The sequence below is a fragment of the Vitis vinifera genome, chromosome 2 (assembly GCF_030704535.1).
Source record: "Vitis vinifera cultivar Pinot Noir 40024 chromosome 2, ASM3070453v1".
Lineage (NCBI taxonomy): Eukaryota > Viridiplantae > Streptophyta > Magnoliopsida > Vitales > Vitaceae > Vitis > Vitis vinifera.
Genome location: NC_081806.1, coordinates 7,099,072 through 7,124,591, shown reverse-complemented (window position 1 = coordinate 7,124,591; position 25,520 = coordinate 7,099,072). Strand labels below are relative to the sequence as shown.

Genomic DNA, 25,520 nt, shown 5'->3' with positions numbered 1-25,520 from the left:
ATGAGGATCGAACGGGGGTCGGACTACTTGAACCGGTGGTCCAACCGGTGAACCGGCCGGTTCAATTGGTTTTAATTTTTTTTTTAAAAAAACAACATCAAAACAACGTCGTTTTAGAGTCCTATTTAAGAAAATGAAAATCTCTAAGTTGCGCCGCTGCAACCTCCAAACTCCAACCCTTCCTCCTCTGCTCGCCGCCGACGCGTCCCAATCGCGACACCAAGGGTCCAAGATAGATCCCGCCGACGGCCTGCGACATCCACATAGGTCCGGCCGGCGGCCCACAACACGCACACTGGTATCTTCCCCCCTCTCCTCCGCCAGCCGTCGACGCATCCCTGCCGTGATACCAAGAGAGATCCTGCTGAAGGCCTGCGACACCCACACAGGTCCCATCGGCGGCCCACGACAGGCACACTAGTAGCTTTCCCCCTCTCCTCCGCCCGTCGTCGACGCATCCCTGCCGCGACACCAAGAGAGATCCCGCCGACGGCCTGCGACACTCACACAGGTCCCGTTGGCGACCCACGACACCCACACAGGTATCGCCTGCGTTGGAAAGCTCCCCCCCTCTCCCAGCTGGTAGCCCGCCTCGGCGTTGGAGTTTGCCCAATGAGTAGTTGTTTTCTTTGCTATGCTGTACAAGTTCATTAAGATTAATAGATTATTAATAATAATAATTCAAGGTGATGATGCTAATTGCTAAGATAAGTAGCTGGATTGTGTGTCTCCTCTAAATTTATTTATTTATTTATTTATTTTTTAAAGCAAATATACAATGAGGTAAATGTGGAAGGAAGCCATCATGCCTTTTGGTTTAATTAATTGCCTATTCATGAGGAATTCTTCAGTAACTTAAAGCAATATTGATTTAGTTTATAATATGATGGAATGCATAGGATGTTTCAATAATTCTTATTTTAAAAATGACCTTACCTTTGATGAAGAAGTGGTAAAATAATGGTTTAATGATATCATACATTAATTATATACGAGTGATTATGAAGATTGATCTCTTTTGGACCACATGTATGTTGACGCATGCCATAGAGAAAATGTGAAAGCATGCATTGAAAAAGAAGCAGAATTTACAAGATATTTGTGGAAAAATTCTCCAAACATGTTTGTTTAGATATTTGTGGAGTTTGCCCATCAATATATCTCTACAAAATTACTTTAGAATTTAGATAAATTTATAATTGGATCAAAACATGCTTGTTATAATGACCATTATTCCTTTAGATAAATTTACCCATTGATATATGATTGTTATAAATTGTTGATGACTTGATTATAAATCATTAAATTGTTGATGACTTCCATTCTTTACATTAATGTGAGATTTTTGTTTCTAATTTGATAGAGAAATAAAAAATGGAATTAAACTTGACTCCATCCTCTGGTCAAGATTCAACTACCAATTCTCAATCAACTAGAAGTAAGACTGATTCTGTATGGGAGCATGTTTCTAAAGAAAGATATGCAAATGGAAAGAAAGCTCTTATTTGTTTGTATTGTAAAAAGATTACAAAAGGTGGGGGTATTCATAGAATGAAACAACATCTTGCTGGAGTGAAAGGAGATATCGGTCCATGTAAATCAGTTCCTCCTGATGTAAGATTTCGAATGGAAAATTCTTTGCAAGAGTTTGTGAATTCTAAGAAAGCAATCCAAGAAGCATATGAATGTAGAAATCCTTATGGTCCTAATGTGTCACAATTTGAAGGGGATATGACAGAAGGTGAAGAAGAGGTTCAAAAAATGCAAAGTCCTATGGCAGCTAATAGTGGAAAAAGGAAAAAATCAACAGTGGATAAGTATTTTGCACCAAGAGATACTCAAGGAGCTCAACCTTCTATGAGGAGTGTACTAGTTGGGAAAGAAGCTATTTGGAGAGCGGATATGTCAGTTGGGAGATTCTTTTATGATGCATGCATTCCTATTAATGCAGTGAATTCCTTCTACTTCAAGCCAATGTTGGATGTTATATCTACAATTGGTCCTGGATATAAGGATCCAAATTACCATCAACTACAGGTTAATCTTTTAAAGGATGCCAAGAAGGAAGTTCAGTTACTTGTGGACTCTTATCGTGCAATTTGGGCAAAAGTTGGGTGTACAATAATGGGTGATGGTTGGACAGATAATAGACAAAGAACACTCATCAACTTCCTTGTGTATCGTCCTGAAAGAATATCGTTTGTGAAATTCGTTGATGCTTTGGACATTGTCAAGGATGCAACTAATTTGTTTAAGTTATTTGATGAGGTGATTGAATGGGTTGGTCCACTCAATGTAGTTCATATAGTCACTAATAATGCAGCAAATTATGTGGTCGCGGGGAGATTGATTTCTCAAAAGTATAAACACATTAATTGGTCACCTTGTGCAACTCATTGTCTTAATTTGATCTTTAAGGATATTGGTAAGATGGACCATGTTGCTGAACTTGTAAGACGTGCATCAAAGGTGACAATTTTTGCTTATAATCATATTGCTTTGTTAAGTTGGCACTACAAGAAAAATGAGAAATAATGACGCTTTTAATGCTTCAAGAAAGGCAAAAGATGACGCTTCTCTAAAGCGTCGTCTACGGCTCTGTCATTATATGTGTTAGCCAACAATGACGCTTCTAAGAAGCGTCATCCTTGATAAATGCTTTTAATGATGCTTAAAGAAGCGTCATCTTTGAATAATGTTAATAACGACACTCATAAAAAGTGTCATCTTTAAACATATTATAGTGAAATAATTTTTACAAAATTATTAATCTTGATAATTATTGGAGTGTCATCTTTAATAAAATTGATCAATGACACGTTCAGAAGTGCCATCTTTGATTTATGTTAACAATGACACTTATAGAAGTGTCATCTTTGATCATTTCATATTAAAAATGATATTTATATTCTGTTGTTAAAATAATGATTTCATATATAATTAAATAAAAAGAAAAAAAAACTCAAAATCAAATTGAATATTACTAATAAAGATATCTTCAAATATTGATATATAATAACCTATTTCAAACCATTAATGTAGCTACTTATATACAATAATTGCATACAAATTTGTAAATTACATCAAAATATTTCGAACAACAATTTCTAATTCTTTCAACAAGAGTACAAATATTATTGCAACAATTATTAAGATTTATATTCTACAAAAAAATATTATTCAACCTTCAAATGACTAATGATGCAATCTTCATGGTGGTTTTCAATCGACATCACCTCTTTTAACAAATTAGGTTCTCTTCTTTTGGCAAATCAGTTTCCTTTGCATCCTATAAACAAATATAGGAAGAATTAAAAACTCATAAATTATACATACAACAATCAATAAATACAATTGAAACAATAACTTTCATAAAAATTTGAAAGGAAAAAAAAAAAAACTAGAACTAATATAAAATGAAATGAGAAAATTTTTAGAAAAATAAATGAGTTAGAAAAAAATAGTTAGAGCTTATCACTTGAGGATTAAATGTTGTTCACTAATTAAGTAGAAAAACTTTATAATAAAATAGTGATTCCTTAGTAAATAAAATAAAGTAAAATCTTCAAGAGTAACATATTTCCAAATATGATATAACATCAAAAAGTTAAAAATTAATGAATCACGGTACACCTAAACAACAAAAGGATAAATGAAACATAATATAAATAACTAACCAAAATAAATGTTCTACAAGCAAAGCTATGAACATAAAAAAATTCAAACATACAAAGGAAATACCAAAGGAATACAAGACTAGGTGGGTCGCTTCTCTAGAGATTCAAAAACTATAAATAAGGAGGGGAGGGGGGTTATCATTAATTTTCATGTTATATTTTCTTAAAAATTTTCAAATCCTGAAATCATGATAGGTTAGACTCTAAACATGACATTTTTTTTCATCAACTTTTTTATAGGCTGCTTTCTAATAGAAGTAAATTAATTTTTTCATTCAATCATCACTCATCTTTTTTTATTTGTCAAATGAAAAAAAAAGGAAAAATAGAAGAATGATATCTTTTTTTAGTGGTACACTTCCATTGATATCCTTTGTTATGTCATGAAAATGCATTCACACACAATATTTAGTACATAGAAGAATGACAGAACTTGGTACACAGGCACATTCACCCAAAAAAATAAGTTAAAAGAAGCAAGACATCTTATAAGTGTTAACATGCCTTTTCGATGATAATATCAATCACTAGAGACATAGGTACCTGCTTCTTTACTATCACATCTCCCCAAAATGGAATATATGAAGGTATTAATACTTGTGGAAAAAGGTCAAATAAGAAATTAGCTTTTTACCACATTTTCCTTTAATTAGAAACAAATAATTCATTTTGCAAAAAATGAATGTACAATACAAAATTCTTAGAGAGAAACACAATTGCAAAAATAAGACAATGTAGAAGAAAGGAAAATCTAAGAAAATGATAATTATTTAAAAAAATCATGTATACCTTGTAGACTGTTTGAGTAGATGTAACATGTAATTTATAGGATGAATTTTCTATATGACTAATTGATTTTTGTCAAGCTTAAGACTAGTACTAAATGAAATTAAACATCAGTAGAAAGCCTAATTTTTTAAAAGATAATAGAAAAAATTGAATGTGCAAACAACTAATCAATGTAGTAGATATTGATGTTTAGTCCGTTGTAGTTCATCCTTCCAGAATACCAAAAAATGAACCTGTACTAGGGTATTGCTTTGACAAGAAACTAAAAAAAAAAAAAAAAGTTTCACTAAGGATCCAAATTTCAACAAAGCTCTTTTTGATCAATTGCTTATAAAATTGTGGGAAGGACTACAAATTTTGAGTCTTGAAATTCTTCAAATATGGGATTTGGGAAAATTTGTTTCAAAATTTTGATTTCTAAGAGAAACTGAATTTAAAAAATCACTCAATTACTAAGAAAAAAAAGATATCAGAATTTTAAGCCTTGGATTTCAAATTAAGGCCTCATAATATGTGACTACATAAGTTTGAGTTGAGTTGAGTAGAATTGGATATATTTTTTTATTATGTGCTATCTAAGAAAACTTACCCAGAAATAAATTGAATACTTTAATTCACTCCTGACTAAGAAAATGCAAACTCAGAAACATAAACCCTTATGAAGCCTCAAAAGAGGTGATCTAAATGAAATGAATAAAAGTATATCAAAGCAAACCCTCTTAGGACTAGTCATGTAAGTATCCAAAAAAATCTCCACACTGAGTAATTAAACAAATAGAACGAGTAATAGGAATCAAAGTGTATGATTTTCTATACAAGAAACCTTAAGATGAGACCCCTTCATAACTTTTCAAGTCTCATGAAAATTAACGAAAAATCAAACAGCAAAAGAAAATTAAATGTTATTTCTTGTAAATGAATGAAGTCCAAAGTGGTTAATTACTATGTTTCTGCAGTCTGAAGAAGTAATCTCTGAAACCCATTCATGATGAATAACACTATGCACAACAAGGAAATGAGATGGGAATAGAAGAATAGTACCAGAAGGCTCCAAGGTTAGAGTAGGAGAGACTGTCAAAGTCATTGGTCTGAGAGTTTCTAAGCATCACAACCAGTGCAACTGAGCAGAGAGCCACAGTTGAAAAAAAATGTTAATTAAATACTCAATATATCATGTGGTGAATTTATTTTCACTTTGATTTTTTTTAAATTGAAATTTCTTTTAATACTTAAAAGAGTGATAAAAGCATATAAAAACAAAGCAATATCTAGATTTAAATTGTTTAGATATGATTTTATAGGTTAAAAATTGTAATAATCCATTGAAAAAAATAGTTAAGAGATAATTAATGTAATTTTTAACAAAAAATTACAGGGGCTTGTACTATATTTTTTAACAAATACCATTTTTATAGCTTTTGGTATAATGCGTACAAATTTAATTATAATTTATAAAGTAACCGTTGTGCAAATTTATAAATTCATAATAGCATTATTAAAAAAATTAATAACACACAAAATAAATAAAAAATAAAAAAAATGAAAAAAATGAGGGGAAAACCCTAACCTAATTTAGATCCATTGAGCTAATATTTTAAAGCCGCCATAACCTTGAAAATCCAAAAGAAATTGTACTAGATAAGCAGAACCCAAATAAAGTCTTCTATGTTTGTTTCCTAATTTGAGCCAATTTGATTCAACCAGTCAGCCCATTCAATTGCCAAGGCTTGCTATCAATAGACCTAGTTGAAGAAATCTCTATAACCTGCAAAAATTCAGCAAAGAAGCTACAGGTATGCTTATAAAAATGTATTTATAGTACACAAAAAGACATAAATGCATATAATTCGGGTTTTGTTTGTATCTGATTGGCACCAAGAGAATTTTTACTGAGGAAAAATACAAATCATAGGATGGTGGGGAGGAAATCTAAATCTAAATAAAGACAAATGATAAACCCCCCTCAAGCTTCACAATAAATTCCAATCAATCTAAATAACCCTTCATGGAAACAAACTGAAGCCAATTAAATATGTAATAAATTACAATCAATATTAATCAATCCTCAAAAATATGTCTTTTTCCCTAGGAAAATTACTTCCAGGGAGACGAACAACACCAAATCAAGTTTGGAATCAAATAAAAGCCTTTTTCCCTGGGAAGGTCACTTTCTAGGGAAACAAACAGAACCCAGTTAAATTTACAATAAAAATATCATTTTTCGCAGGAGAAACACTTTGCAGAACATTCAAAACCCAATTCCCAATACAGATCAACCCTCCAAAATGCTATTTTTCTCGGGAAACAAACATGACCTGGCTAAATTTGCAACGAAAATGAATCCTCCAAAATATGCCCCCCTTCCTCCAGGAAAAACCACTTCCTAGGAAACCAAACATAACCCATCAAATTTGCAATCAGACAAAGCAACAACAACACAACCTAACCTAATCACCACTCCTTCCAGAAGTAAAGAAAAAAAAAAACAGATAGTTTCAAAAAGTACCATGACTGTTGTCTCCCTCTAAAAACACCCAATCCCCATTATCACCACCCAAAAGAAAAAAAAAACCCTAACCCAAATCCTCAGAGCCACACGATTTCTCTCTCTAAAAACTGCGTTTCTCTCTCTCTCTGAAAAAAGGCCCTCTCTTTCTTGTGGAAGCGAAAAACAATGTGTTTGTCTGTTGGTAGTGGTGCCTCTTTTTTTCAGTTGGGGTCAGTTGTGCAAAACCGAAATCAACCCCAATAGATTTCAGAAACAACAAATTAAAATAGTAAAGCACAAAAGGGGGGAAACACAAGCAATCTTCATACAAGCCCTAACATTAGATAAACCCAGAAAAAAAAAATACTCAAAGCAGAGAGTTACCATAGAGCATCTCTATTTCAAGCTTAGAAAATGTTTAATGCCATTGATAACTAGCTGGCTAGTGGTGGACTTCAAGCTTCTCTATTTCGGCATTAGTAGCTCTCAACGACTATGGTGAGAACAAAGAAATGAGAGGCTTAGGGTTTGGGATGTGAGGTTATTGATGATGATGAGGAATAAGTTATGGACTCTTGGGGGGTTAGGGAAATTGAAGATGGCTGAGAGTAAAGGCTAGGGTTTTTGAGATAGTTAATAGCTTTTTAGGGTGTGACTTTCCACAGATAGAAGATAAATGAGGGTATGAGAATTTATAGATTTTTAGGTGATACAGCGGGTGTGAGAATGAAATTTTAGAGGGAATTGTGTATTTGGTAGAAATTTCACACATGTATATATGATGTTTTAGAACATGGCGCTTAAAAAATGCGACAAGAAAGAAATTATTTTTTGACGCTTAAATAAAGCGCCAAGGTCTCCAACATTCTGCAATCAATTACGTTTGTAAAAGGTGCCATTGAATAGGAGTGTCATTGCTTCCCCACAAAGCGTCATTGTTAATCAAGCCTTTAAAAAACGCTAAGACATGTTGTCACTTAGGTTAATATTGACGCTTTTAAAAAACGTCAAGGAAAAAAACGTCATTATTCATGTATTTTGTAGTAGTGTGGTTGAGAAAAAGAGAATGATGGATAGAGATTTTGCGACCTGGGGCAACTCGCTTTGCTACTACATTCATTGCACTCAAGAGTCTTCATAATCATAAACATAACTTGCAAGCTTTGGTGACTAGTAAGTTTTTTCTGGACTCTACATATTCAAAGGATTATAAAAGCAAAGTTGCAGTTTCCATCATCTTGGATAATAGATTTTGGAATGATCGTTTAATTGTTGTGAATCTTATGTCTCCACTAATGCGCTTATTGCGTATTGTTGATTGTGATGAGAGGCCTTCGATGGGATATGTGTATGAAGGCATGTATAGGGTTCGTTTGGGCATCAAGAAATTATTTAACTACAATGAAAGACTATACAAGCCTTATACAAAGATCATAAAGCAACGTTGGGATCAACAACTAAAGAAAAGCATTCATTCAGCAGATTATTGGTTGAATCCATGTTTCCAATATGATCAGGAAAACTTTTGTAATAAGCCAAATGTTATTGGAGGTGTCATGGATGTTATTAATCAGAAAGTTCTAAAAGGCAAGCTTGAAACAATGAATGAAATGAAGTTATTTCGTGATTGATTGGGAAGTTTTGGAAGAGAACTTGCTTATTCTTCACGTGAAGTACTTCAACCTGGTAAAATATTATTTTCATTTATTAGTATGATTATATTTTTTTTTATTAGTTACCTACTTACTATTTAATATTTTAAACTTGCTAATGTGTTTTATTTTTTTCTTATTTTTAATGTGAAATGGTAACTAGATGAATGGTGGAGGCTACATGGATACAGTACACCACATTTACAAAAGTTAGCCATTCTAATATTGAGCCAAACCGCATCGTCTTCTGGATGTGAGAGGAATTGAAGTGTCTTTGAATGTATACATACCAAAAGAAGGAATAGATTAGAACATCAAAGGCTTAATGATCTTGTATACGTTCATTACAATTTGCGCCTAAAAAATCGGTATAAATGATTTCTTAGTTGTTTTGAATTTAAATTCTTCTATTCACAATTATGAATAATTATATGCTTTTTTTTTTAGGTTTTATAACAAGAAAAGAATCTATGATCCCATTGACTATGCATGCATTGATGAGACCGATTTTTGGGTAGTTGATGACGATCAACCAGCAGAGTTAGATATTGAAGAATTGGAAAATCTTCTATATGAAGAAGGGTCAATTCCAATAAATGAAGTGGAAGGTTCAAGTTCTCACATTGGTTAGTAAAATATTTAAACTTATAAAAGTTCAATAATTATATTTTTTTTTTCTTCAAAAATGATTTCTTGTTGATATATATTCAATATTTTTGTAGATGATGAGGATGGTGGTGACGTAGCTATAGAAGGGCTTCATGTAGAGAACTTTGGTTTTCCAAATGCTCATGTTCAGTCTCCATATTCCAATTTCCAAAATGAATGAAAACATGAATTTTATATTTATTAGTATGTAAAAAACTTCATGAATATTCAAACATTGACATGTTATATTTTTATTTTGAGTAATTATTTAAGTGTTGTGGACCTATGGTTGACATTTGTATTATCTATTATGGACAATGTGTTAAGTTAACAACTCTTTGATGATTTGGTTATTATAGGATAGTAATGGTTTGATTATTTGATAAATATTGAGTTTATTGACATTATGAATGTATAACACCTTATATTGTGTTATAGATATCATATATGATAATTGATGACTTCTACAGGTAAAAATTTTTATGACAAAACTCAACAAACAAAGTAGATGCTGTCAAAATTTACATAGAATTTATTAATTTTTTAATTTTTTATAATATACAAAATAATAAAATATATATTTATAACGTCACCGGTTCAATAGCGGTTCGACCGCCGGTCCGACTGGTAAACCGTGAACCGGTAACTTTTCCCGTTCTGAAAACATTGAAGAAAACAAATAAATAAAAGAGATAGCATTTACCGAACCCTTTTGACAATTTTATTCATTACCCGCGTAAAAACTAGTAATCACGATTGATGATTGCCAACATCAAAGCTAATAGTAGTTTCTCTTGAAAAGAAGGGCATTTGGGAACTCATTGTAATCACAGGGTTAGAAGATTCTCAATATCATAGCTTATTTAAATCTCTACCAAAGTTAGGACCTTTGGGAACTTAGGATAATCACACGGTTTGATGATTGTGAAGATCACAGCTCGTGCCATTTTTTTTAATGGACCAGGAAGAGAGGGAAAAATAAAAGTAAGGGTATCATCGAAGTACCTCAAACTTTAAAACTATTACAAAATGGAAGGGCAGCCTGTATTGGTTAAGTGAATTCAACTACCATACTCGAGTAGCCTGAATCACTCCAAAACATATCATTTATCCTACTACCCCAAAATCACGTCAAGAGCCTCTTAAAAAACAAAAAGTCAAAAACCAAAAAGAAGGGAATTGACCCACCACAGACCTATTATTTGCCACAAAAACACGTACTCACGCCATGCTGAATTGAAACATAAAAAACACTTGAAGTCATGGGTGACAGACTGCTACACTTGCTGGGCTCCAATATTGGTTTCTAAATCTTGGGTTTCTGAACTCCGCTCATCTTGTTGGGGATACTCTTCATTCAGGAATTCCACATCTGCGCTAATGAAAACATCGTAAACCTGATTGATGGGGATGACAGCCTGTAGCGAACGAAGACCATGCTCGACAAGCCGAGCAGTGGGGTAGAAGGATAGCAGTAGGAGAACAGGATAAACATACCAGAAGAGTGGCTGCGGGAAAATGAGTGAAGCCATGAATGAAACAGCGGCGGAGAGCGGGCGGTTTCCAAATCGCAGACGTATGTGGAGTGTGCGGAATGAACAAGTGAAGAGGGTGAGGGGGACTTCAATGGAGACGAAGGAAAAGGTCGCTAGAATGAGGAGAAAGCAAAAGAGGTTGGTCCAAGTGATCAGATCCCAACTTATCCCTCCTATTTGGGATTTCGCCATGTTTATCAGGACTATGATGCATAACCTCAAATCGAAGTAGCGCATGGCACATTTACTGATGATGGAATGAACCAATTGCGGGAAGATGGGTTTATTGATATCAAGGAGTTCGGAATACTACATATAAATAGCCACCAGCTTCAGAACTATGATTGCCCTGCTCTTTTGTAAAAATTACAACATTTAAGGTTGGCTGATGATTGCTGAACTCATCCTAAAGGGTTGGCCGGCAACTTTTATATTTTTCCAGAAATAGCCTTACTTTTTGAAAAGAAAATCTAATAAGTTGGTGACTAAAATTGGTTGATACTGTCCAAAGCTTTGGTGCGGAAATCAATCACGAAGTTTTGAAGTTCATGACATTGACGACAATTTTTGGATAGGAAATGAATAATAAGTTTTGATGTTGACAACAATTGGACTAGTCTGATTTGGTTTTTTCTACGCTTGTCCCAAAATAGCCTCACCTTCCGAATAGAAACTGTAATAAATTTGATCTTAAAATTGGTTAAAATTGTCCAAAGGATCTCTGCGTGATAACCCATGGGTTTAGTTGTCTCTTTGATAAGTTACAATAAGCACACTATGTTTGCTATGTGTGATAAAGCTGTAAAATATTAATTTTGCCCTTATCGTTCAAGATAAGTACCAGTTAGCTTTGAATGGTCACGCACTCTTCTTTTCACTTCTTAAAATAACAATAAAATTTTACCATATCCATGAACCACGATGATTATTTCCTGAAACGTTGAACATGTCAGATGTCAAATAAAAATTAATGCAAAAAGTTGCTCCAATTTTTTTATTTTTTCAAGATACTAGCCGCCATAAATCGCTGCCAAAATTCTTGGAAAAAATAAAGGAGAGAGAAAACATTGTACCATTTTAGACAATGTCTTTTTCCTAAATTAGTAATCGGTGTTGCTGCTTGATGATCAATATTTTCCAACTTAAGTTTTAAAATTCTGTTATTATACTAAAACATATTTTAATTGGCTTTTCAATAGTTAAAGTTCTTGTTTAACATAATTTTATTGAAAGATATATTGCTTCCAACAAAATATTAAAACTAAAGTGACAGTAACGAATTTTTTTCAAGGCTATGTGACCCAGTTTTTCTAATTTTTAAATAAGACGTTTATCGTGGGTGCCTACCGTGTCCTCTTCTATATATATATTTTTCTCTCCTTGCGAAAGAGACGACCATGAAGGTACCATCCTTAATGACGTGAAAATATTATCCTCAACGGGCCAAAAGAGATTGCTATAAACATGTTTAATTAAAACATTTAACCATAAAAATATATATAATATAATTTAGTTTAATTATTAAATGAATTACATATCCTATTATCTATTTAATAGTTAGATAATATTTAGATTTATATTTTTCATATTATTATTATATTTGGGTTGATTTATATAATAAAATACATAGGCTTTGACTAGACACAAAGACCAATACAACCCATCAATACTAATTGTCACCGACAAAATTTATTTCTCCTTTACATATAAAGGTTGCATAAATAGAAGAATGAATACATTTATTATTTATATATTTTTGTGGTTCTTAAGTTGTGTCTAGAGGCATCTAAGAGGCTGTAATAGGCCTGCCCAATGTTTAGTGGGCTATTAGTCATGTGACCCACTTAAAAATTATGTTAGCCCGACTCAATCCATACAAACCAAATAGATGACTTGACACAACCCATAAACTTTTGAGCCAATTGTGTCATGCCAACCATGTCAATCGTGTCGTGTTGGAGGGTCATGCTAACGGCCCATGACCGAGGCTACTCACTTTGTTAAAAATTTTAAAGTTATTTTGTCTTAATTTTTTTTATTATTAAATGAAAATTTTTTATTATTTTAAACATTTTTAATAATTATATTTTTTTTTCATATTTTATATTTATATTTATCAAGTTTATAATTGTAAAATTTATAAAAATATTAATTTTTTGTTTTTAAAAATGGTAAAAAAATCATATTTAAATTTGGTATTTCTTTTAATCAAAATAACAATAAATTTAAAATAATTTAATATAAAATGAAATGAAATATAAAAAATAATTTTTTATTCAATATTTCAACAAATTATACAGAAAAAATAGGGAGAAAAAAAGAAGAAGTGAGAATTGCATTTGAGATGTAATAAAAATGAAAAAGAAAAAGGTAAAAAGTAATATTTGAAGAGGTCAAGTGGGCTAATATGGTGGTAAGACAGGTAATCTCCTTATGCCCAGCACCTGCTTCTTTGAGCAAATAATGAATTTAAAATAATTGAATATAAAAGAAAATGAAATATAAAAAATAAATTTTTATTCAATATTTCAATAAATTATATGAAAAAATAGGGAAAGAAAAAAAAGCGAGAATTGCATTTGAGATATAATAAAAAAGGAAAAAGAAAAAGGTAAAAATAATATTTGAAATGGTCATGTGAGCTAACATGATGGCTGGCATGATGGTAAGACGGGTAGTCTCCTTATTATGCCTAGCAAGACCCACTACTTTGGGTCGTGTCGGCTTAGCCCGCTACACTAATTGAGCTATGTTAGTCTAACCATTTGGTGTGTTTGGGTAGGCCAAAATGGGCAATCTGGCCTATTGGACACCTTTAATTGTGTTTGATTAAAAAAAAAATTCTTTTAGTTTTTATTTTCTTAAAATAATTTTTACTTTTTATTTTTTTTAAATGACATTAATTAAGTAAAATGAAAATTGTAAAATTTGTAAAATCTTGTTTAATTTTGGGTTTTCACTACTATGAAATATGAGAAAAATATTATGAAATGTATTGATATTATTCTTTTATATATATATCCTAACCTAATAAATAAACAAAATATTTATAGTTTTAAGATGAGATTTAATTTCAAATATATGTGATATAATTTTTATTAATATTGATATTTATTTTATATTATATTCATCTTTCGTTTATATTCTTAGTCCCATAAAGTTTTTTATGTGCTTTTATTTCTTCTTCATTTTTAACTTTAAGAAAAAAAATTTACTCTTCATACAAAATTTTGAAGGCACCACGTTCGTATTTTCACTTTTTCACTCTTTGAGTTTAGTTATTTTTAAAAAAATGAAAATAAAAAAACACCACCTAACCAATGTGTAGACCACCCCAAATTACCAGCCCATTCTTTTTTAAACTTTTAGCCCATTTTCTCTAAAGCCCAACCCATTCACCCACTAGCAACCCATATTTAAACCATTTTTTAGGGTTTGAGACCCCGTTTTCCTTCATCTACCTCCATCCGCCCCTCCTCTTCTCTCTCATTTTCTCTCCATCCAAACACCCATTTCTTCCCTCTTCTTCACCATCTTTCCTTTTCTCTTTCTTTCTCTCTTTTTCCCTGTTCTCTTTCCATAGCCATTTTTTTTCCTTTCTTCCCACTGCCGGCATCACTGATGCGACACCACCGCCGGCCGCAATCCGGCCGGCCACCCGCTCTTCCCCTTCTCTCTTTATCTCATTCACTTTCCCTCTCTCTCATTTTCTCTTCATCTCTCTCACCCATGGAACACCATCACCCCACCACCCATTCTCCCTCTCACACCACACTTCATTCATGGCCACTGTATCTTCGTGCCCACTACTGCTCCATGGCATCTTCTTCCATGGGTTCTTCAATTTTAGGTGACTTTTCTTTTTTTTGTTTTCTACAATAATTGATTCTGGTTGCATAATTTTGATGTGGACTCGATTTTGTCATTAATATGGGTTTTAGTTATATTATTGATTTGTCATGAGAACTGGGAATTTGTACCTTGCTTGATATCGTATTGCATATTTTTTAGATTATTGATTTATCAGATTGAGATTGAATTTTTGTTTGGATTATTGTTTATTGAAATGGTGAATGTTCCGCTCTGGAAAACTCTGTTACACAGCCACAGGTAAATGGTGCTTGCTGTGAGAGTCAAAGTGGGACCCCGACACTACCCGATCACCCCACCACCTAACCTGCCTATCAGCACCTTGCCACCCTTCTTCCCACGTATAACAAAGAAGGGAATTGACCCACTACAGATCTATAATTTTCCAGGAAAACACATTTATACAAACGAGATGCTGAAACATAAAAACACTTCAAATCATGGGTGACTGACTGCTACACTTACTGGGCTTCAATATTGGCTTCTAAATCTTGGGTTTCTGAACTCGGCTCATCTTGTTGGGGATACGGTTATCGTAAACCTGATTGATGGGGATGACAGCCTGTAGCGAACGAAGAGCATGGTCTACAAGCCGAGCAGCGGGGTAGAAGGATAGCAATAGGAGAACAGGATAAACATACCAGAAGAGTGGCTGCGGGAAAATGAGTGAAGCCATGAATGAAACAGCGGCGGAGAGCGGGCGGTTTCCAAATCGCAATCGTATGTGGAGTGTGCGGAATGAACAAGTGAAGAGGGTGAGGGGGGGACTTCATTGGAGACGAAGGAAAAGGCAGCTAGAATGAGGAGAAAGCAAAAGAGGTTGGTCCAAGTGATCGGATCCCAACTTATCCCTCCTATTTGGGATTTCGCCATGTTTATCAGGACTATGATGCAGAACCTCAAATCGAAGTGGCGCATGGCGCATGGCGCATTTAATGATGATGATGATGGAATGAACCAATCATGGGAGGATGGAGTTGGTGAATTGAATACTATATACAGATGGCCACCAGATTCAGAATTATGATTGCCCTTCCATTTTGTAAAAATTACAACGTGCGAGGTTTGTCTCATCCTCAGACCTCCTAAAGGGTCGGTCGGTATTAAGTTTGTTCCCAAAATAGCCTTAAAGCAGTAAAGCAGTTTTGATGCTCATGAGTCATGACATTGACTTTGACCACAATTCAGATTGTGGTTGTTAATGACTTTTTGGAGGAGGGCATGTGCAGCGGCGGGACCCACAAATTTTGCTAGGCATCATTTGTAAATTGCAAGGCTAATTAATGGTATTTTTATATTATTATTAAAAAACTAAATAATTTTAAATATTAATTATAAAAATGTATTAAATTAATCAATCACGTACTTAAAACACTTTAAAAAAAACAGATTTTATATAAAAAAAATTATCAAGAATATTTAAAGGAAACTTTCAAAAGAATTAAACAATAAAAAGAAAATCATTAGAAATTGCCACTAATTTTAATATTTTGTTACAAAACTTTTAAAATTATTTTAAAGAATTTAGTAATTTCTATTATAAATTTGATATTTTTTTTCAAATGGAAACGATGTACTCCTTTAAGTCCCATTGTGTTACAACTTGAACTCTTATAACATCATGGGGATTATTTCTCATCCTTCTTATGTTTTATTCTTTTTTAATAATAATAATAATAATAATAAACAACTTGATCTCATTTATTTATATTTTAATTTTATTATTTATATTTACATCTAAAAGTCTAAATATTTTTATGTACTTTTAAAAGTGGAGATTAATATTTTTATAAATACCAAATCAATACCCTTTTTTTTTTCTTACTTTAAAAAAAAAAAACAAAGATAGTTAAAAATAAAGTCTTTTAGTTAAAACTTATGTTTCATATAACAAATTACTAAAGTTCTATGAATTTAATGGTTAGATTTTGATGACTCGCATCATATTCTTACTTCCAAGTAAAAATATAAATAATTAATAAAAACTTAATAGATATTTTTTTTGGTTAAATTAACCATAAAAATAGGTATAAAAAGGGAAAAGGGTTGAGCGAGCAAGAAAAATAAGTATGAACGGTCTCTCACTCTCCCCTTCATTTCTTAAAATAACAATAATTAAGTTTATCATAGCCATGAATCATGATAATTATTTCTTTAGTAATTAAGAACAAAAACGTTGAACATGGAGTTTTCGATAAAAATAACTTGATTTTCTAAAAAAATTCTCAATCTAAACTTGTGTTAAAAATATTTGTCAAAATAATACGTCCTTACAGTATCAAGTTCCAATTTATTGTTATTTTTATTTTAAAACCATGATTAGTAATTGTAATTTTAACTTTAAATTTAAAACCATAATTATCAATGTTGATTTTTAAAATAGTTGGTAACTGTGACTTTAAATTTAAAGTGAAAATCATAGTTACAAACTATGGTTTTTAACACTTGATTACAAAAATTAGATAGGTAAATATTTTGAAAATAGATTTATTTTCATTATTTTTTTCTTTTTTTTTTTTAAAAAAAACACTATTTTGACTTTAAATTCTTGAACATGTCTATGTCAATGAAAAATTAAAATAAAAAAGTAGTGATAATAATGAGTTTTTTTTTAAGGCACATGACAAGTTTTGTTTAACATGGTGGAATCCCACATAGGAATATTGGGTTACCATTGGAATCCATTATTGCAGTTATTCAAGAGAATTTAAAATATATATATATAATAATGATAATTCAAAAAATAATTTCAAATCTACTACACCTTGAAAAAATTTAATTGAAATCTTTTGAAGTCTTGCTTCTTTTGGAGGGAGGATGGGTGGGAAAAAGGCTCCTTCATGGAATTTTGTGATGTTATTTCCCTGCTTTTAACATGTGGTACTGTCTTGCAAGTTGCAACATCAACATACTAAGCAACCACAAATGTTGCCACATGGGATATTAAATTGTATTTTTGTTAAGAAAAATAAAACCCTTGCAATAAGACAAATAAGTGTATTAATTTGATCAAAATTACTTCCTATCCATAATTTCAACTTAATTATGTGTCGCCATGAAGTTTCCAAGAATTGTCCTTTACTTTTATATTAATTTTTTAGACAGTATCAACCAATTTTAGTCACCAACTTATTAGATCTTCTATTAAAAAAGTAAGGCTATTTCGGGAAAAATTTAAAAGTTGTCGGCCAACCCTTTAGGATGACTTCAGTAATCATTAGACCGTCCTTAAATGTTGTAATTTTTACAAAAGAGGAGGGCAATCCTAGTTCTGAAGCTGGTGGCTATCTATATGTAGTATTCCGAACTCCTCGAATTATATGACTCCATCTCCCCGCAATTGGTTCATTCCATCATCAGTAAATGCGCCATGCGCTACTTCGATTTGAGGTTCTGCATCATAGTCCTGATAAACATGGCGAAATCCCAACCAAATAGAAGGGATAAGTTGGGATCTGATCACTTGGACCAACCTCTTTTGCTTTCTCCTCATTCTAGCTGCCTTTTCCTTCGTCTCCATTGAAGTCCCCCTCACCCTCTTCACTTGTTCATTCCGAACACTCCACATACGATTGCGATTTGGAAACCGCCCGCTCTCCGCCGCTGTTTCATTCATGGCTTCACTCATTTTCCCGCAGCCACTCTTCTGGTATGTTTATCCTGTTCTCCTACTGCTATCCTTCTACCCCGCTGCTCGGATTGTAGACCATGCTCTTCGTTCGCTACAGGTTGTCATCCCCATCAATCAGGTTTACGATGTTTTCATTAGCGCAGCTGTGGAAGTCATGAATGAACAGGATTTTTGGAAGAGAGAAATTGAAGAATTATTACATGTGATTCTCATTGATATGGTTAGTATATATACAGATTGCATGAGCACGAAAATAGGAAACTGATTACAAAGAAATAGGAAACAAAATAAATTGAGTAACTATACAAATAAATGGTATAACTACAAATATTCCAAAATATTCAAAACTTGGAAATCCCTTGATTTTCTCCCTTGACTTTCTCAACTTGATTGTATATCCTTATCATGTCCCCGCAAGATGGACGGCCGTGGAGCAAGTCCAATCTTGGCCTTGAGTGAGTCAAACTGAGGACGAGCAAGGGGTTTGGTAAGAGCATCGGCGAGTTGATCAGAGGCAGAGATGTGGGACACTCGTAGCAAACCATTTTGAACTTGTTCTCGGATAAAGTGATAGTCGAGGGCAACATGTTTCATGCACGAGTGAAAGACTGGATTGGAACAGAGATTTGTTGCACCAACATTATCACAATAAATAACTGGTTGTTGGGGAAGAGTGACACCGAGTTCGGTGAGGAGAGAGCAAATCCAACGAATTTCTGCAGCAGTAGAGGCCACCGATCGGTATTCAGCCTCAGTGGAAGAGCGAGCCACAGTTCGCTGTTTCTTAGAGCTCTAAGAAATAGGGTTGTGACCCAAATAGATTATGTATGCACTGGTGGAGGTGAAATCATCTTTGTTACCTGCCCAATCAGAGTCAGAAAAGGCATGAAGTGCTAGTGGGGAGGTCCGACGAAGTGTGATGTCGTGGTCTAAGGTGCCACAGAGATACCGCAGCAGACGCTTGACTGCATTCCAGTGGTCACTTGTTGGTTGATGCATAAACTGAGAGAGTTTGTTCACCGTATAGGCAATGTCCGGCCGAGTGAGGGAGAGATACTGGAGGCTACCAACCACTGTTCGATACTCGGTCGGGTCAGATAGTGGGGTTCCTGATTGTAAAGTGAGAATTGGACTAGTTGCTAGTGGTGTAGGAGCAGGCTTGGCTTCAGTCATGTGAGTTCTGTTAAGTAGATCGACAATGTATTTGCGTTGACTGAGGAAAAGACCATTGGTGTGGGAGGTAACTTCCACTCCAAGGAAGTATGTCAGGGGGCCAAGGTCCTTGAGAGAGAAACGCTGAGAAAGTTGTTGAATGAAAGTCTGCGCTGCTTCAACATTATTCCCAGTGATAATGATATCGTCGACATAGACTAACAGATAAAGAATGGTGCCATGGTTATTGAAGATGAACAAGGAGGTATCGGCAATGGAATTGATGAAGCCAAATTGGAGAAGAAATTGGCGCAACTCATGATACCAGGCACGTGGGGCTTGTTTGAGGCCATGATAGCCTTGCGTAGCTTGCAGACATGATGAGGATGATCACGATCAATGAAGACCGGTGGTTGAGACATAAACACATCCTCAGTGAGAGTGCCCTGAAGAAAGGCATTGTTGACATCAAGTTGTCTTAGTGACCAACCCTGGCTGACCGCAAGGCTGAGAACAAGGCGGACAGTGGTAGGTTTGATGACGGGACTGAAGGTTTCAGAGTAGTCAATGCCAAGGCGTTGGTGGAAGCCTTTAGCAACCAATCGAGCTTTGTACCTGTTTATGGAGCCATTAGGTAAATATTTAGTGCGAAAGATCCACTTACAACCAACCAAATTTTGAGTGGGATGAGATGGCACTAGGTCCCATGTCCCATTACGTAGTAAATCATCAAACTCTGCAGACATAGCTTGTCGCCACTTAGGGTCCTTGAGGGCTTGGGTAACAGTGGTGGGTTCAAGGGTAGGTTGTTGGAGTTGGACTGTGAGGTTAAGCTTTTGAATTGGTTTATGGATGTTATGTTTGGAGCGAGTGACTATGACATGAGGTGAGGGTGAGAGGTCGGGTGGTTGATTAGGGTCATTTTGAGTAGGCGGGAGGGGTGGGTTATTGGCACAATCGCACTTGGTTTCTGGTACGGGCACACTAGAATGGCTGTCAGGCTCTGGTGTAGGTGTGGCACAGGTGGTATTATTTTGGCTTGGGTCTTGGGATTGGCTTGGTGCGGTAGGAGTGAGCAGACTTGATGGGGGAGCAGAGCTGACCGTGTTCACGGATGGTGTGGCCACGACTGGTAAAGTGATAGAGCACCATTCAGAGATGGTGGATGAAGTGGCGCGAGGAAGAGAAGTATGAGAAGTGACAAAGGGAAAGATTGACTCAACAAAGCGGACATGACGGGAAATGTATAGACGAGCGGTGGATGTGTCAAGACATAGATAAGCACTTTGAGTGGGAGAGTACCCGACAAAGACGCAAGGGGAGGAACGAGACTCGAGTTTGTGGGATGTGTATGGGCGAAGCCAAGGATAGCAGAGACATCCAAAGCTTCGAAGTTTGGAGTAGTTAGGGAATGTGCCAAAGAGTTTGAAATATGGTGAGAGGTGGTTTAGAGTCGGTGTAGGAAGACGATTGATGAGGTAGACGGCAGTAGAAAAGGCAAAAGGCCAATATGATAGAGGCATGGATGCATGGGTAAGTAGAGAAAGACTCGTTTCGACAATGTGACGATGACGACGTTCAGAGTACCCATTGTGTTCAGGAGTGTGAGGTGGAGAAGTAAGGTGTGAGACCCCGTTGATTGTTAAGAATGAGGAGAGAGCTTGATATTCCCCCTCATTGTCAGAGTAGAGAGTTATAATTGGACGGTTAAAGAATTTTTCGACTAGGGCCTTAAAGCGCACAAAGACATCATGCGTGTCGGATTTGCGTTTGAGGGGATAAAGCCAGATATATTTTGTAAAATGGTCGACAAAGATGACATAGTATTTAAAGTTATCAGTAGAGTAGACTGGTGATGTCCATATGTCAGTAAATATAACTTCAAGAGGGGAAGAGGTAGAGAGAGTAGAAGTAGAAAATGGTAATTTATGACTTTTATTGCATTGACATGAATTACAATTAAAATTGAAATTGGACGGACGAGAGACATCTAAATGAAATGAAGACATGATATTTTTGAAGATTGACAAAGAAGGATGACCGAGCCTATGATGCCACTCGAACAAAGTGGTCTTGACACTAGAAAACGCAATTAGAGGACGTGACTGGGTAGTGGAGAGTGGCCATTCATACACACCATCCTTAGTTCGACCCTGCAAAAGAATTGCCCCCGTGTGCAGATTCTTCACATGAAAAGAAGAGGGTAAGAACTCAATGGAAGTATTGTTAGACTTGCAAAATTGAGAAATAGAAATAAGATTACGTTTCATGGTAGGAACACATAAAACATTAGATAGAGTAAAGGAATGAGAGGGAGTGGTAAGAGAGGTGGAACCAGTGTGAGATATGGGGAGACCAGAGCCATCGCCGATCATAATTTCATCTGTGCCATCAAAAGGACTGTGGAGAGCAAGATTGTGTAGGTCAGTGGTGACATGATGTGAGGCTCCACTATCAAGTAGCCATGTGGTGTTGGGGGGAATGGTGGTTGTAACATTTGCTTGAGCTTGCCAGGGAGCTGGTGGTCGAGATTGTGATGAATTGCCGGGACGAGAAGGTGGCTGCACCTGCGGAAACTGTTGTCGGAAAAGAGGACAGCGGGAGACTACATGACCTTGAGTACTGCACCATTGGCAGTGACCAAGGAATGGACAAGCAGGAGAACGGTTGTCGCGGGTGTTGGTGGGAGAATTTCTTATGATACCTTGAGTGGGTGCGGATGTAGACCCAGGGAGCCGAGGAGTGCGATTGGTGACAGACCATGGAGTGAAGCGAACATTGGTGGCATGAGCAGATGCCGGTAGGGGTGAGGGGCTTATGTTGTTGCGGAGAGACAATTCTTTGTTGATGAGTTTTTCATGGAGTTCATCAAAAGAGATGGTGGAATCACGACCGTTGACAGCATCAATGATGGACTGATAATTTTCATCAAGGCCTTCAAGTACTTTTTCAATCAGATCTTCTTGGTCAAGAGGCTTACCAAGAGCAGCAAGTTCATCGGCCCAGGTTTTAATGGACTGCATGTAGTCTGTAATGGACTGAGAACCTTTGGTGATGTTTTTAAGATGGTCTTTGAGTTGCTTGATATGGCCACGAGATGGGCGAGCATAGGTGTTGGCCAATATTTGCCAGGCTTCATAAGAGGTTTTTGATTGGGTGATGAGAGGAACTAGAGTAGATGAGAGAGTGCCGACAAGGGCTCCAAATAATAGTTTGTCTTGACGTAGCCATGTTTGGTATGCAGGGTTAGTAGAGACAACATTATTGGTGGTGATGGTGGTTGGAGGAGCAGGGTGGGATCCATCAATGAATTTTTGTAGATCATAGCCGATGAGAATGACTTCCATTTGGGTTTTCCAAGAAAGATAGTTGGTGGGTGTGAGTTTAATGGAGTTATGGATAGTAATCATGGTTAGTGGTTTTGTGGGTTCCTGGGCATTAGGAATGATGAGTTGAGAATTCTCAGTGGCCATTGGAATGAGGAGGATGAAAGGCTTGGTGAAGATTGAAGAACGTGGCTGGGAAAAAAAAAATTAAAGAACAAACCTTTACTCTAATACCATAAAGGATTTTTGGAAGAGAGAAATTGAAGAATTATTACATGTGATTCTCATTGACATGGTTAGTATATATACAGATTGCATGAGCACGAAAATAGGAAACTGATTACAAAGAAATAGGAAACAAAATAAATTGAGTAACTATACAAATAAATGGTATAACTACAAATATTCCAAAATATTCAAAACTTGGAAATCCCTTGATTTTCTCCCTTGACTTTCTCAACTTGATTGTATATCCTTATCACCGTATCCCCAACAAGATGAGCCGAGTTCAGAAACCCAAGATTTAGAAGCCAATATTGAAGCCCAGTAAGTGTAGCAGTCAGTCACCCATGATCAGGGCGGAGCCAAGAAAGTGGTTAATGAGGGCATTATATGAAACTTATTGCAGTCAGTTTTTCAACCCATGATTTCAAGTGTTTTTTTTTGTGTTTCAGCATCCTGTTTGTATGTGTTTTTGTGGAAAATTATAGGACTGCAATGATTCCCATCTTTTTGGTTTTTTGTTTTTTTAGAGGCTCTTTACGTGATTGTCTCACCACTCATATTTACAATATTTGAAGCGCTTTTGGGGTAGTGGCCTAGTTGGATGACTCGGATCTGGGTTTTTATGATCCTCACTATGCCTTTTTTTGTTCAAGAAGAAAAGAAAAGGGCGTCTACTTTAAAACTTTTCCATTTGCCCTTATATTAAGGATCATCAAACCGTGTTAACTATAAAATTTTGCCCTTATTGTTCAGATAAATTACAATATGCTCTGAAGAGTGACGTGCTGCTATTTTCATCTCTTAAAATAAGATTAATTAAATTTATAATCTTTAAATCGTGAATAATTATTTTGTTAGTGATTAACAACAGAAAATTTGAACTTCCTACATAACATTGAAAAATCAAAATCAAAGTTTGTGATAAAAAACCCGGTTCAAAAAAAGAAAAAGAAAAATCTTATATTGCATCATCTTCGGCAATACCATTTTCTAAATTACTAATTGATATATGATTGAAACTTGGCCATAAAACACTTCTATTATTCTAAGTCGTATTTTAATTCATTTTTCAAGAGTTAAAAACTTTTTTAAGTAATTTGATTAAAACTCAAATAATTATTTATCATGAAAGATATTTTTGGTCATGTCAATCTTGTGAGAGAAATGATTTTGTGTTTATTAAATCTTTTATAATATTAATTATAATTTTATTTTAATTGAAAGAGACAAGTACAAAAATATGTCAAAACAATAAAAGAAGTTAGCGGTGGAGGGGTTAAACGAAAGTTAAAATAAAATTTGACAGTGATTTTAGGAAGTGTTCCCATCCTTTATAACACTTGAAAAATTTTATCATTTAAGTATTAAAAATGTTAAAAATACTTTGTATAATTACTACTAAACATGTTGTTAAGAGGGGAAGAAAAAAAAAGTTATTTTTTATAATAAAAGTCTTCTATTAATATTAAAGTTGCCTTCTGCAATAAGCACTTGGGGAGAGGAGGAAAAAATATAGGTTTCAAATAAGCACTTTAAAGGGCTTAGCGAAATTACTTACAAAAATATAGTCAGCAGCTTAGCATTCTGTTCCATGTGAAAATGTCAAAAAAGCTAGCCAAACGCAATAACGAAGAAATTACAAAGAAATGGGAGAAAGCAATGAGAGGAGAGTTGGGTGGCATTTGAGGACCTGAAGATGACAAACTCTATGAACGCATATTTTCTGGTCCCATTGACCACTACTAGACTCCAGAAAGGGGAGATGATAGAGGAATCGGGCATCTCACATACACACATACAAACAAATTGTTCACTACTGCCTTTCAAAAAGGGCAAATATGAATTAGGGAGATGATAGGGAATTGGGCATCAAGCATACACAAAAACAAATTGTTCTCAAAAAATACCACACCAAATTATATCATTTTTCATATACAAATTGTTCCGAGAACATGCCACAAACATATATAAATATAAAAACACAAAAGTAGTAGTTATGATAACATCTTCTGGAAATCATCAGTAAGTGCTACACCTGCGGTGCCACGATTACAATATTAGCTTCCAAATCTTCGTCTTCTGAACTCGGCTCCTCTTGTTGAAGATATGGCTCATTGGCTTCCACACCTGTAACTTGTGGTTGATGGCTTCCAGTGACTTTTGATGATGATGATGTCATAAACCGGAATGGTAGATGTTGATGCGTGATCAACTAAGGTTAGATCCTCCTTTCGTTGTGCCTCTTAGAACTTCTACCCAACAATTGGGGACTAAGTGAGCTTCTTCCCTGCACAAAAGATGTCCGGGCAGGTGGTCCGAACACGCTTTTTCGAAGTGTAAGTTAGGTAAAATAGACTCTTTCAAGGAGAGAGTGAATATCTCAACTTAAGCATGCGTACTTGGGTTATGCTTCAGGAGGGCTTCTTATAGTGATAAAGAGAATACCACTATAGTATTGAGTAGGCACTTTGACCTTCTTTGTAATGATGGTTCTCATGCAAGTGGTAGGACAATCATTACAGTTTAA

The 25,520-nt window shown here is 34.9% G+C and overlaps 1 protein-coding gene and 2 long non-coding RNA genes across 4 annotated transcripts; 2 read left to right on the top strand and 1 right to left on the bottom strand.

Moving 5' to 3' along the window:
- The first annotated feature begins 1,374 nt into the window (after positions 1 to 1,374).
- LOC109124265 (uncharacterized) lies at positions 1,375 to 2,535 on the top strand. The gene has a single exon (XM_059742033.1). It carries the CDS (start codon positions 1,375 to 1,377, stop codon positions 2,533 to 2,535), a length of 1,161 nt encoding a protein of 386 aa, XP_059598016.1.
- A 524-nt stretch (positions 2,536 to 3,059) lies between these two features.
- LOC104882473 (uncharacterized) lies at positions 3,060 to 7,702 on the bottom strand. 2 transcript variants are annotated; one of them, XR_009464578.1, is made up of 4 exons: positions 6,973 to 7,702; positions 6,034 to 6,231; positions 4,221 to 5,586; positions 3,060 to 3,289 (listed from the first exon to the last, which is right to left on the bottom strand). It is a non-coding gene; the product is annotated as an uncharacterized LOC104882473 (long non-coding RNA). The 2 variants fall into 2 exon arrangements; XR_009464579.1 differs by having other exon boundaries at positions 7,339 to 7,702.
- Positions 7,703 to 14,233: 6,531 nt separating this feature from the next.
- Positions 14,234 to 15,814, top strand: LOC132252803 (uncharacterized). The gene is made up of 2 exons (XR_009464577.1): positions 14,234 to 14,639; positions 14,894 to 15,814. It is a non-coding gene; the product is annotated as an uncharacterized LOC132252803 (long non-coding RNA).
- Positions 15,815 to 25,520: the final 9,706 nt, after the last annotated feature.

Excerpts from the sequence above, each read along its gene's own strand:
- LOC109124265 (XM_059742033.1), top strand. The coding sequence starts at position 1,375 with ATGGAATTAAACTTGACTCCATCCTCTGGTCAAGATTCAACTACCAAT.